This window comes from Necator americanus, chromosome IV, assembly GCF_031761385.1.
Source record: "Necator americanus strain Aroian chromosome IV, whole genome shotgun sequence".
NCBI classification, from domain to species: domain Eukaryota; kingdom Metazoa; phylum Nematoda; class Chromadorea; order Rhabditida; family Ancylostomatidae; genus Necator; species Necator americanus.
The window spans coordinates 21,654,237-21,669,274 of NC_087374.1; the positions used below are offsets into that span (position 1 = coordinate 21,654,237).

General features: G+C 38.6%; 1 protein-coding gene across 1 annotated transcript; it reads right to left on the minus strand.

The window, feature by feature from the left end:
- Window positions 1-25: 25 nt before the first annotated feature.
- On the minus strand, window positions 26-14,589 carry RB195_002256 (uncharacterized protein; the record flags this gene model as incomplete). Its single annotated transcript, XM_013446864.2, has 12 exons — window positions 26-106; window positions 4,464-4,600; window positions 5,076-5,215; window positions 5,276-5,431; window positions 6,359-6,432; window positions 12,913-13,030; window positions 13,125-13,234; window positions 13,421-13,560; window positions 13,685-13,760; window positions 14,097-14,242; window positions 14,318-14,465; window positions 14,554-14,589. 12 exons carry the CDS (start codon window positions 14,587-14,589, stop codon window positions 26-28), a joined length of 1,362 nt encoding a protein of 453 aa, XP_013302318.2.
- Window positions 14,590-15,038: the final 449 nt, after the last annotated feature.

The window sequence follows — 15,038 nt, forward strand, 5'->3', positions numbered from 1 at the left end:
AAACACTGGGGACGACGACATACCGCTACAGTTTCATCTTCTCGGCAACGGCAGCAATAAGGGCCGCTCCTCGAGCACTTCCTTCGTCAGCCGGTACGAGTTCCCACTGAAATAAGTCTAATTTTTGCATACACTTCGAAGACTCTGGAACTGGTTGAATTGAAAGTTCTGATCAAAGAAACGGAAACACCATTTAACCCTGGACTACCAAAATATATGCAAACATCCTGAGATGGGAAGCAAAATGACTTTGTTTGCCTATGTTACTTGACATATGAGAGAAGTCTGGCTTTAACAACTTTTCTAACCACGATCCTCTAGAAGAAATAAGCAGAAGAGGGCTATAAGCTGCACGGATAATCAGCTAACCCGCTATCGGCTTAGTTTTAGGCACCAAAACCGGTTTAAGGTGAAAAAGAAACGTATTCCGATGTCGGGTTTCAAACAGCAATTTATTTTGGTTCGATAGAAACAAATCAGAGCAACGGAATATTATTAACATCCTTGATCTATGCACAACTTGCGACCTGTGTAAGAAGAAGCAACAGGGAAGAACTCTGAAGGACGCATGTTAAAAGGGTCAGTGTTGATCAATCCCTTAGGGATTCTAGGGTGCGTTCGATTTCAATGCGGTATCGCAGACGTTCATGAATGTGTAGCCATCGATTCGTTGACCTATGGGTCAGCAGCTGAATGAAGTCAATGTTCTTTCACTCCGAGACAGGTCTGGGACTAATTTGTCGACCAGACTGATGCAAGAGATTTTCTTCTCTGGGTGCAGAGTGCTTCTCTCACACAATTCCTCTCAAATACTAGGAGTAGCAATCTACTCATAAGGTGGTCCGCAGTGATTTCCAGTCGTCTACCGCGCAGACACAGTGGAAACCTCTTGCAACTATCCTATATTTGTTTCCTAAAAGAAAATTGCTGACCCGTAATCACCGGAAATGGAACTACTTCTTGAGAGGATTCCCCAAAAAAGCGACGATTAAGGTAGTAGCTTGAAACAAACGAACAAATGTGTCCAGTCCAGGGTCAAGCGTGGTGATGGGACACGACCCTTCCGAATACGACCACCTCCCTCCCCTCCCCCTGCCCCCTACCTAGCAGAAGCGAAGAAATGCCATTTACTAGAAGGCGAAAATTTGCTGAAATGCTGTCGAAATACTGGTATTGAAATATTTTCATTTTTATTCTATTCTATTTCTACTCTAAAATCTTTTAATTCAAATTCTGATAAAGGACATGATAAGACCAAAAAATAGGACAGTCAGGTGCATAGGTCGAATCACAGAGGGACGAAGAAAAAAAAACGAAAAAAATCAACATTTTGTCTCTGCAATATGACAATGTGTCCTCTCAGGTTCGACTCCCGGCTGAGGCAAATTTATGCAAAAGAGATGGAAATTTGGAACAACTTCCAAAAGATGAAGAATTTAATTTTACGCAGTTTATAATAGTTTAAAAGCAAATTTAAGAAAATTTAATAACCAAAAAGGCTCAGATTCAGTGCACACTGTTAGGTTTGGGAGATCGCAAATAACTTCGTCATGAGAGGACCAAAAGAAAAAGTTAAAGTGGTTTTTAAGAGAAGAAGGATTGTTCTGAAAAAAAAAACGCCATTTTGCTGTATTTTTTTACCTCCTAATCTTTTTGGAATTTTTATGGGAAGAAGTTTGAAATTTTCCGATTTTTTTTTTGGATTTGTCCCATATAAATTTTGAAAGAACCACGCGGTCCGGAAACGAGAAATTCTACACATAGGGGTTTTCTTAGACCCTCCATCCGGATATATGGGTGTTTTTTTTGGAACACCGTCACATTATTTTAGAATTGAAAAATCGCCAAAATCCCAATTTTCGCCGAAAAGTGAGTAATCATGCTATGTAATAACGGGCTCATTCTGTCACGTGTGTGTGTATGTGTGTATGCGTGTGCACGTGTGTGTATGTGTATACATGTGTGTGTGTGTGTGTGTCAGTCAAGAAATTCGAAAAGGGGGGTGCGACGGGTTCATCGGCGTCGAGTTGGTGCGCCGGAGTCAGATAGCTGTAAAATAGGGTGCGACGGGTCCCGCGGAAGGTTGGAATTGTTATGCCATGCCGTATTATCGCGCAGTAACTTCGTGTGTGTGTCGCAAGAGGTAAACGTTAGAACCGTTTCATAAAGTGAAAACATGAATGATACCGGCTGCTTAAATAGTAGACAGCAATAGACAACAGTTTACATGGTCTGACGAGGAACGTTATATTTATCGATGATGTCGTTCACGTCATTTTATGTTAAACATCATTCTTTGATAGCTACTGGGGAAAAGAGGAAGAAAACCCATACTTCGAGTAATGCTTCAGTAATTGCGTCAGTGTTACAGTGGAATCGAAGGAGTGTTTGAAGCTAAAGTTTGAATATTCGCAAAATGTAGAACTGACGCGTTTATTTATAGTTGAAAAGAAAGAAGAAAATGTTGTCAGAGAAACACAATTCTCATTTTACAGAAAATGTCATTACCATTAAATTTTGATTAATTTTCATTAACTGATCAGTGAAGGCGAGCGAAGAGAACACCACAAAAAAAGTCTGAAGTCCGGCTTTAGAAGGACATTCAGACTGGCTTTGAATAAATTCAATAACTCGAAACGGCTTAGAGCGAAGCAAGTCATCTTCCAGTATTTTGTAGCCGAGGATTTTCTCTATCAGATGCTGCATCAAAGGTTCTCCAGGGTCTCACCGTTTTTTGCAAAATTTTGATGGGACTGAGATGGGAAAATGCCATTTCTCCCGTCTCTGTCCTATCAAAATTCCAAAAAGACTAAGAGGTGGGAAAAAACAGCGATGTGACTGTTTTTAGGGGCAAATCTTCTTCTCTTAAAAACTACCTGAACTTTTTCTTTTGGTTCTCTTATAACGAAGTTATTCGCGATCTGCCAGACTTAACAATGTGCACTGAATGTCAGCTTCTTTGGTCATTAAATTTTGTTAAATTCATATTTAAACTGCTGTAAACTGCGTAAAATTAAATTCTTCATTTTTAAGAGGTTGTTTCAAGTTTCCATCTCTTTTGCAAAAATTTGCCTCAGTGGGGTGTCGAACCTGCGTAGTCTCATTATTACATTGTCAATACATTGGGCATTGTCAAAACCAAATGTTGATGCTTCCATTTTACTGTTCTACGCCTGAAACTAAACATAATATTTGTAATTTATGTAATTATTTGATATTATTTGTTGCAATATTTTGTAATGTATGTAATGTATTTGTAATTTAATTACTTCGTAATATTTTGGGCTGGTTATTATGCTATCTTCAATTTACAACTGGCCAATGCACACTCCCTCACGACCCCCTTCCCTTTACGACCCCGATGGGAAAATCCCATCACACGCTTGACCCTGGTCCAGTCGCATTAGGGAGGTACACATTGCATTAGTTAGTGGACTGGACGTAACAGTGAACTGTTCTTGAAAAAAGGTTGTGATCATTGTCCGTAATTTTTCTTTCGTGACCTAACAAAGGGCCAAAACCCTCGAAAAAGGTCGATTTTTTTTATCGAGTTCGGTGAGGTGCTACAAGATCGTGGTCTGCACAAGTTCAAATACCAATACTTCTCCTAAAACTCTTAAAACAGCCAAATAAGATTTTCAAGAACGACAGTACCCGTCGAAAAGCTTTCGAAGTTTTGAGTTTTCTCATGATTAAATATGTACAAGCAAAAATTTCAACAGATTTCGTTTCTTGTGTAAAGAAACAAAATCTATTGAATTTCTTAATTTATTTTCTTTTTTTTATTTTCTTACGTTCATTTTCTTTGTGATGGAACATTGAACTTTAGCTTCTATGTCTTCGAACGAACAAAGCTGAGCTATTTCAGAGAAGAAAAAACTAAAACAAAATATTGCAGATGTAAGAGAACTGAAAAACATTACGTTGTTTTCACTCAGAAGGCAAGGAACCAAGTGTAGATTATTAAAAAGTGAGTGAATGAAAAACTTAGACAATTCACTTTTCTATTTTGCTATTGCATTTACTTCGTGGCTGTGTTTTAAATATTATAACCAGGATCGAAAAAATCTTTTTTTTACTAAAGAATATAGAATATGAATATTGGATCAGGGCACAACATTTGTAGTATAGCGAAGGTTAAAAAGGGAAAGTTATTAGTGTGATGGCTGGTTATCTATTTATTTTCCTTCAGCTCTGATTATTTCCCTCAAAAACTGGTCTGTGTACATTATAAATCCTAATTAGGTCAGTGAGATACTGTATAGAAAGAGTGGGGATGGGTTGATGAATGAAGCAATTATCGCTTCGCCAGACTGCATATTTTCCCTCTGAACGCTGTACATCAACTCTATTGTCAACTATTATATGGAATCAAAATAAATATTAGAAACAAGGAATATCGGAATATCTCATCTTCTTTCTCCTAAGAAAGTATACCAACGAAAAAAAATCAATGAAAATACCTCAGTCGACAAAGGAGCAAGATCGACTAGTTTGTCATGGAGCAATTTATGGTAGATTGGGTGGAACTGGATCAGCGCACCTCCAACACCGATCTTCACTTTAGATACATCCAAATGACGAAGAAGAGCACTTATGGCTAGAAAATTCGAATTTGAGGATGTAATAGTTAAAGGCAGCGTATCACGATTTTGACGAGGTGCGGAGCCCATAACGACAACGTAGAGTTAGAGTACTAGATTGTGGAGCTCAAGGTGCTACTCGTTTTTCCCTAATCGTTGTTTAAAAAAAAACAGTGTTCCTACAGTGTTTAAACCAGTGAACAGGCTGCTGAAAGGACAGGAACATGTCCGGGGCTAGGTGTTTCAACGTACCTTTAAGGAAATAAACGCCTTTTTTAACGACGATTAGGGAAAGATGAACGAAACCGCGCTGGGTTCCGCAACCTACTATCTGAACTCTGCGCTTTCACTGTGGGTTCCACACCACGTCAAAATCGCGATACGCTGCCTTCAAAGTAAAATCAAAATGTGAAAGAAAGGATGAGACCCTAAAGTACACTGGGAATCGAAAAAAAGAAACAACATTAATGAATAAAGTGAATGAAAACTGACCAGCTGCTACTATTGCTGCGCTACGATTCGACACCGCATAGCACACATCACGAATAATATGATAGTCACTTGAACCATGCATTGGTACATCCAATTCATCACAGATTCGACGGCAGCACTTGTAACTACCTTCTTCTTCACTACAAATGTAAACTTCTTCGGAATATAATCGAAAAATGGATCCAAATAAGTAAACTTACGCGAGAATTTCGCTTATGTACTTTGTCGGGAACGTATCCGGTTCGTCCAGCTTTTCGCACGGTTGGCCATCGAAAAGCACTCTATCCAAGACCAGCTGCGACAATACTCGACGGACTAATTCGCCCAGATATAAAGCGCCCGTTAACTTGTCAATGCTGTAATTACTAATGTTCTCAGAAGAAACAGAATAATGCAAAGAAAAACAAAGCAAATGGAATATGTGGGAAGTACAAACTGCAAGTCAAAGCAAATCAAAATCAACGGTAAAAGTGTTGCGGAATCACATTAGAAGAAATAAATTTCGCAGGAAGTGTGCGACTTCAGCTACAACTGTGACCACTCGGAGACTAGATGATTCTAACACATACGCAGTAGCTTTTTTCTTAAGCCGCACGTAGAATTACAGTCAAAAGTGCAGCTATGCGCTCTGACAATTGGTAATTATCGATGACCCTTTTTATCGAACGGTTCTGGTGGTCAGCCACCAAAATCCTAAAGCCGAAATTCCTGCGTCGCACGTCTGACTGTGACTCAGCGAGCGCATTATATTAGCGCAATTGTGCTTCTCTATACATTGGTAATGTAAGGTGTTTGGCCGACTTGACAATGCTCGAAAAGCGGCGGACTTGAAACTTCTCATCTCAAAGTGGGGGATTTATGCAACAACTATGTATTGTATATTGGACGATAAGCTGTTTTCGACCTACTGTGGCGCCTAATGGGAAAGGATCGGTCTAATTCCTTCCCCAAACCTAAAGAATAGGAAAAGAACGCATTGTTCGTCTTCCTCTCCTCTTCCCAACGGTTACCACTCTGTTGACCTGCTTGCACAGCACACACCCGCAATCTTTTTTCTTTCGTTGCAACCGCTCCTGCTTTGCTGATATGTGGTGTGTTAAATCACCAAGGAAAAATCTCCACCACTTCAGAATTTGCAAGATAATACATCACCTAGAGCGTGATAATGAAATCTATAAATGTCACCAGTTTGCATTTAAAAAGTCAATAGATATCTACGCAATGTTGCAGCCGAGTTGCAAAAGGGTAAAAGTATTCAAAAACACACAAAACATTAAACTAACATTTGTTTTCCTTGATGAACAGATGCTGCATCAATTTCTTTGTCGAACTGTGTAAGAATCGAATCCAGTTCGCCCTAAAATGAAAATAATTCGTCGTAAAATGACACCTCAAGCATCCAATATTCGTCATTGAAAAATCATTCAACTCAATTCCTATGTGGCTGGAATCATAATATTCTCTTTAGAATTCTGATATAGTGAGCGAAAAAACCGGGCCTAAACCGATCACAGCAGCAGTGCCACTGAATTACATCGCTTCCATTGTTTCATGCTGTCTAATCAAAAAAAAAAAAAATCTCGTCTCAAAAAAGTCATATCATTTGGAGACTTTTATTATTAAATCGTGTGTACACTAGCTTATTTAATCTTTTGATGCTACGGCACGAACAAATCATGCCACACAAGGGATTTTCAGGAATTTGTAAACCCCTGCTGTTCATAACGACCGTCTGCCCGCAAAACACACCCTACATTCTAGACCAAAGCACACTCACAGCAACGGGCATATGGATAGCAAAAAACTCCTCACTTTGCATACTTCGAAGATGACGCTCAGTTCCCGGAAACTTAACGCACCACGTGGATGCACAAGAAACAAAACGACTGCTGCAAACGCATTCACTGTGCTTTTCACGCAATTCACCTCAAAATTCTGACTAATAACCTGGGAGGTTTTTGTAAATCCCTGCTTCTCCGCACATTCATAACTATTCAAACAGATAGATCCCGCATGCTTCGGTGATTGCGATGATCGAGAAGCTGAGAGAGCAGCAGATCGCGTGACAAGTCGGCAGAACAGAAAAGCAATGAAGAGTAAACATTTTAATGTCTTACTCAGCGAATAACAAAACAACAAAGAACTATTATCAGAATAAAGCATGAGAACCAAGGATTTGATTAAAGGAGATAGTTCCTGATGGGTACAGCAGCTAATATAGTAGCTTAATCATAGCTCAGAAAAGCTGCAACCGAAAACAGTATCTGGTAAGTTGTCAAAATAAATACTTAGTCAAAGAACAAAACTGAAACGGAAGTGACTCTCAAACTTCAAGAGCGAGTATCAAAGCCCATTCGAAGTGTTCAATAAAAACTATAGAAGGTTGGGCATTCATAATTCATCGTTTGCTCGCTCATGAATGAATTTGGGCTGTGATAGCCAACATTGGTAGATTGGCAAAGAAAAGATGAAACGTTTGAAGGTTCAAATAAAAGAGGAGTTCTAATCTTAAGCGCAAAATAAAATGAAATTATCTGCAAGATATAATAAGTTACTTCGACAATACCAATTAACAATTCTAGTAAGTAATCCGTTCACAAAGAAAGGCCTTTCTACATCCACAACTGTGATAAGTCCTCAAGGATGAAAAATTTTCTCCAAACCTGGAAGGATGGTTGTTGTATTATACGGAAAGGAAGGAATCTAACAGCAAAATAGTGAGATGCCATTTACAACTCGTCATCATACATGCGATAGCGAGCCCGTGCTCCGACCACATTCATTTTTGAACGGTTGGCGAAGGGACCCATTCACCTTAGTGCGGTTGGCGAAGGGATCCTCAACACTTGACATGCACCCCATCAGCAGGACCCCCTTCACCGGAGAAGGGTCCGGCTCCTCCCTATCCCTATCTATCTCACTTATGCTCGTCATGTCACTTTGATATGATGCATCTTTTTTTAAATCAAAAGAAGATTCACAGATATAAAACGGTTTAAGACACTAAGTCAATTATGAGCGAATTGGTTGCTTATCCAAGAAATTCTTTCGTGCTAGGAAAAAAAACTGAAGCATGATGATCAAGAAAGATTCTTCAGACAACACCACTGAAATCGAAAACACCAGTAAAAGCAGAAAGAAGAAACAAAGGAAAATTATTTAGTGTAGTATTCGCTAATACCAACATCATGCTATATAATAACGCGCTTAGTCCGTGTGTATGTGTGTATGTGTGTATGTGTGATTTTGTCTGTGTGTCACGAAAATACTTCATAATCATGTAAAACTCTGCACCGGTAGGGTACCGAACTATTGCCGTGCACCTGATAGGCGAGCGCTCTACCTTTTCACCATTGTCCAAAGTTATTAAAACATGTATGTTGCCTTTGATAAGGCAAGTTAGTTTCTCTCATATGTTAGTGAAAGTAAATAAACTTTTCTGTGAATATATACTCCCAAAATTGCAAACTATCATGCTGTACAATAACGAGCTTATTCTACCACGTGTTTGCGTCTGTGTATGTGTGTGTCTCAGTCAAGAAATTCCTCAGAGGGAGACAAATACTATGGCGTCGGCTTAGCCAGATAGCTGTAAAATGGGGTGGGGCGGGTCCCACGGGGTTGAAATGGTGCGCCGGTGCCAGAAAGCTAGAGGGGGGACAGACGGGTTCCATCTATTTCCCAGCATGTCTCCCTAACACTTTTTTCATCCTCTTTCAAAAGGAGGTAACACACGTGCAAACGACTGCTTAAATGCAATACGTAATAACCAACAGTTTACGCGATCTGACGTAGAACGTTGTTTTTATCGCTAGAATAGTGATATTCACGTCATTCCATGATAGCACACCGTTCCTGCTAATAGCTGAGAACGGAGCAGACTCATACTTCGAATAATTTTTGAAATTGTGGAAGTTTGAGGGAAACATAGATATGAAATCAAGCAGAATTGCTCTCCAAATATAGAACTGAGAGTTTAAAGAAAAACCATAAAATTATTCATCTATTCTTAAGTATTCGGGTAAAAAAAATGGACAAAGCTTTGATAAAAAAAAAGCAATTCTAATTTCCCAAAAAATGTCGCTACTGCTATTTCTTATTGGTCGGTGAAAACGAGCGGAGCGAACACCAAAATAAGCCTGAAGTCCGGCTTTAGCCGGACGTACAGGCTGGTTAGATATAACCATTTTGCAGAATCCAACTATTGGTATGAAGTGCAGCAAAATTCTTTGCCGGACAGCTTCTATCTTCGTATTTACTCAGAGTTCCCAGTAAAATCCAGAAAATGAAGTTATCAAAAAAAAATACTTACCAGAAAAAGTCCAGCAATAAAATTAATACAGGGCAGAATTTTGAATTAATTCCTTTGGATATTGTCAATGCCAACAACAAATAAGTGTTCTCTATTTATCCCAATTGAAAAAGAGTGCCCATTTTCCATCCTACACTTCTCTACGGAAATAATTAGTCCCGCAACACCTTTCTATTCACGCATCCACTTCACTACACTCACTGTCGAACCGAATGGACGCTGAAGAGATGTAAAACTGTATTAGAAACACAATCACGAGTTTTGGATTCTCACGGGACACTTTAAATCTCTCCAAAAAACAGAGCTCCCAAAAATCGATCTAAACAGCGAGGAGGAACAGAGGAGCGAAGGTATTAGAGAAGAACTCTTATCTACAATAAAGGTCCTGTTCCTACAACACGAAAACATCGCTGGTTCAACGTTCCTCTTCCCCTGGACTCGCTCAAGATTTGCTCAGGCATTTCAGCATGTCGTCTCGAACTTTTCTTACGTGCTTTAAAACATCACAGCACGTGGTGTGCTTAGTTCATCAAAGCGGACACGACATAAAACACTGCAAAACGTGACTGCGCACATTACACCTCTGGGGTTAACGACAAGTGTGCATAACGCGGGTGACGTCATTCACGAGAAATGAAGCTCATTTCTTGAGTTTTCTAAACAAAAACTCAGGTAGAGTGGATGCACTCTTCGGTGACGATAATCAACGTAACATCACGTCTTCTCTATGACCCAAGCGTCAACGTCCGATTTCCAAAGTAAAAAATGACAGAGGACTCAGTTGCAATGATTAGCAACGCAGCTGACATTCATCGAGATGACAAAAAATATCTCAACGATATTTTGTCACAAAACCGTTCCCATCATCAAATGCAACACTTTTTATCTGGACGTGACTATTTCTGAGCAGAAAAGTTGCACACTAGAGACGAGAACTTTTGAAAGAATCTGTAAAACTGCATGAATTTCATTATTTATATTTACTTAATTATTTACAACAAGAAGGTAAATAAACAAATAATAAGTAAAGTTGTAATATCATATCTTATCATACATATCATGTCTTTAATTCATGCATGGGAGTTTGATCTTCAAAAACAATAAGATGAATCACTGAACAAGATTTTTCATTAAAGAAAAGCGATACAGGTCAGAAGGGCATTGTAATGTAGGAAATACGGTTGGAACAATTACATGGTAAATTTTGTCGTTTTTGAAAATTAGATTTCAATGCATGAACTATTGAAGAATTGCGTTAATACAACTTCACTTATTATTCATTTAATTGCTTTACTCCTGTAAATAAATGAAATTCATGCAAAAAGTTATGATTCCGTCACGATCCTTAGTGGTGCTACTATGCTGTCAGTCAATTCGAAGAAACAAAAACTCTCATATTCGTTTATGTTGTACCGATAGCTGCCCATAAGAGTAATCCCAATATTAAAAAAGAATGCCACACACGAAGCAATCGAACTCAGAATTACTAGGAAGCCTCCACATCGACACAATGATCAAAGTCTCGTTTAAGAAAATACAACTGAAATTTAAGAACTCAAGAAAGATTCCATTTAGTGAGTAGTAGTGATTTATTTCTTATTTTGTGTGGTAGGTAGATTTCCACATGTGAATATCTCAAAAGGCCACAAATGGCAATGTTTGATCAAAAACGCGAACTTCAACTAATACGATGATTGTGTGTGCTGCTGTTATCGTTTCTGAGTAATTTTATGCCCAAAACAATACTAATTTTTTTCAGAGCTTGTTTCAAGAGTCCCACATCTGCTTTGTCCCGTATTGTAAAAAACCTTGAGTGTATTGCATGCATGGAATGTGGTAAAAGTCCTTGGAAATCAGTTCTTCAAAACAATATCTGCATGAGTTCAATGTTGCAACGCTCACGCTACTGCATTTTGCCTTCCACTATTGTCTTATCGATCAGAAGGAAAAAACATGCTAGAAATAATAGAAATATACGAGCCAAAGGTAGCCATCTCATCCTATCGTGGAAAAACCGAAATATTTCAAAATGAAAACACATAGGAATCCAGTTTATACTAATGAGAACTGAGAAACGAAGACAGTGGGACGTTGACATTAAGTTTAGTCTTGTGAGAGTTAGAGAATAACTTAGACTGGGAACGAAGTGCTAGATTCTTCGCGCTTAATCACATTATTACATAGAAAACCATTACTTCTTCTCAAAACCATGTTATGTTACCGCAAGGAAATCAATTGTTTGAAGTTCAATAAATTAATGGCAACAGAGAACAATGTCGTCAAAGAAAGGTAGCACGTAAGATTATGTTTGCAGAACCCGGCTTAACAAAAATGCTCTTTCAGGGCGTTCTCTGGGTCTCAAGATCCCCGCGCATCACTTTTCCACTCAACTGCTCATCAAATAATTAGTAACAAAAAGTGCTCGCCATATCCGCATCTTACTTGTTCCAATTTTACCACGAGAACATAAACCAAGTTACTTCTTTTACATAAAGTGCATACTTGTTATTAAGAGCTTAGTACGATACGAATTAGATAAGTAAATGATAACAGTGAGTATTTTCTCACATCTGCACCCTTCCCTGTCCAGCTACAATGTTCCTTGTTCATATCTATCGCGATGACCCAGCCAATCGCCAGCCACTGCTGGTTGGTACAAGGTACACCGCGTCGGTGAGGGCAGTAGTAAACAGAAAAAACGAACAGATATCAGTCTGAGAATGGAGGACGATACTAACTGTGCGAAATCGACTTGTGCCACAAATAGAACAAGCTGAGAAGTAATCAGACTCCGAAAACAATAGAGTGAGCCACAGAACAAAAGATTAAACGATAAAACAAGTTATCAGCATGGAATTAGCAGCAACACCTTTCGAAACCGCAAGGCAGATAAGCATGTTGGAAGTCCATCATATAGTAAGAGCGCTATTTGCTCAGAAGACGAGTTGATCTCTCGTCCAAGCAGCAAACGAGAATTTCCAGAGGTAATCCCATTTTCTGCTTCTAATTTACTTAAAACGAATAACTTTCTGCTCTCTGAAGACCCAAAGAAAAAGAAACTTCAACTGGGGGAGGGAAGCAAATTCTGTGATGCATTCAAAATCACACATCTATTTCTCCATACTCCTTTACAACACAAAAAAACGTCAGGGAACTAAAAATTAGCTAGAACAACGTAACACTAGCACAAAAATGTGAGTGTCACTGATTGTAGTTGATTTCGAAGAACATTTGTTTTGAGAATGCTAAAGTTTCTTTTAGTGAAGAATGTCAAAATTGAGAATTAATCACACACGAGTATTAGTAAGAAAGAAAACTACCAGACTCAATAGAACACATGTTCGCGGAGAATTTTATAAACGACGATACTTAACACTGAATCAGTAACGACAACACTATATGTTCCACAAGACATATATGTTCGCAAAATATAACAAACACCTTCGACGAAATCTAGCAAGAAATACCACAATAGTTGACCCAATTAGGAATTAAGAGACTGATAATTCTAAATGCGAAACGTACCTTTGATCCAAATTCCTCCCATTCGGTAACAACAACCATATTCGGATGCTTGTAACCCACAGCAGCTGCGTCGAACTTCGTTATGCGAGACGTTTTCTCCAGGTACGACGAATTGCACCTACAATTGATGAAAAATACCTTCGGATGAGGATAACTACAAAACATTAGATATAAAAAGCTTGAGGATGTCATATCAAAGCCTTCTCGCTTACCCGTATCCGATAACCACACCAATCGTGCAATCAGGACCATATTTGTGGCCAGCAGCTGCAAGTTGACCAACTGTATCATTCATAACCGCTTTTATTTGGGCCTTAGTCGACTAAAAAAGAGGATATTCACGTGTTACCTCTTTCTACGAAAGAAAAACGGAAATTCTTATTACAAGACTAACAAGTGTAACCACAAATGTACGTACTGCCCTTACTGTACTTCTTAAAATAAAATAAAATAAAATGTATAATATTAAACTGAAGACAAGAGGAAAAGTGGAAGTTACAATGCATACCATGTTCATTTCTAAAGCCTCCTCGAGAAGCTGAACAACATCTTTTCTCAGACAGTCCTTGATATCAAATCCTTTCGTCCACCAGAGAAGTCGAGCCGATCTTATGGACAACAACTCACAAGGATACGAAAATACAAAACCTGAAGGAGAAAAGGTATGATGAAAATCTCGAGTTCGGTCGGAAGAAGTGAAAAGTACGGGACATTAATGTATACGCACACAATTATCTACTGAAAGTTGCTAAGAAATCATGGATCAACTTACCAATAGGTAAATTTGCTTCTACCAATCCGAATTCTTGAAGAAAACGTTGGAGACAGTTGACAATGAAAGTGAACAGCTGCAAAAAGATATGTAATATAGCAAATTGTAAAGAGAGATAATGAGCAGTATTAATAGTAATCTTTTGTCTTCTGTGAGTTACTTGCTCAAGCTTAATGACGAACACCTTTACTTAGATACCGTTTCTCTAGTAGAATCCTTCCGACTTTAAGATTTGATTTCACATATGTCATCGAAATTCAAAAAAATAATCTAGGTTTAAGTCTACAGTAGCTGTAAACACTTCAAAACTATTAACAAAATTTGATAGTTTAAAAGGGGGAGGATCAGTTCTCAGCTAAAAAAGCATACAGAATCGCTCTTTCCGTCTAATCTCTTTCAATTATGAGCTCACTTGATCGCCTGTTCCTTTCATCACGTGATTAGGTACAATATAGTTGTTATTGACTGCAGCTGGTTCACGTCCTTTACCGTTGAGAGTTAGTAACATAATGCGTAAGTTTTTGCCCGAAAGATCGATAGCTACATATTGACCCTCTTCTGAAAAAATTGAATTGAACCAAATGAAAAACTTCGACGGAAAGGCCCAAAATCTAGTGCAAATTTCTTACTGACCTGATCCATCCGGCAACGCTGGCACATAAGAAGGCAGCATGGCTATGCTAGACCCGTCCACACTAGCAAGACCTGCTTTCATTTCTGCCTCTATTTTTTCACTGATAACGTGCAAGTCATCGTCGCTAATGACGAATTTATTCAAAATCTAGAACAGTACGCATTTAAAGAGTTCTATAATTAAAGAACGGGAAATTTTGCAAAAAAGAAAGGAAGTTATGGGAAAAAAAACCTACTTCCTGGACTTCTGAGCGATCCAGCCTCATTCCCATATCTTACTATGTATATGCCTTATGACAAATCGAACTAGTTACGAATGCAACTAGCTTATCAGATGAACACTGAAACACTTGGAAATTACGAAAAGAGAAAAAGCTGCAGCTTTATGCTTAACAGAAGAGGGTACGAGTTCACAAATCATTAACGAGCAAAACGACCATGGAACTATCGGGTTTTCTACATCGGACTTCATAGGAATCAGTGCTAATGCCAGAAACATGAATTGGTTAAAAATGCAGCCCGAACTGAAAATAATAGGTCGCAGGCTGGAAAAACTCCGGTTTAGGAGCAAGAATGTTCTCTCAACCACATTCTGCTAAATTTCGCCACAAAATAAATAACATCGCAAAAAATGAGCGCAAATTTATAATTAATTATAAAGTTCAATAGTAAGGGAAACTGGAAAGAAGGTCATACATTTATAACTTCCACAAGGAGGACA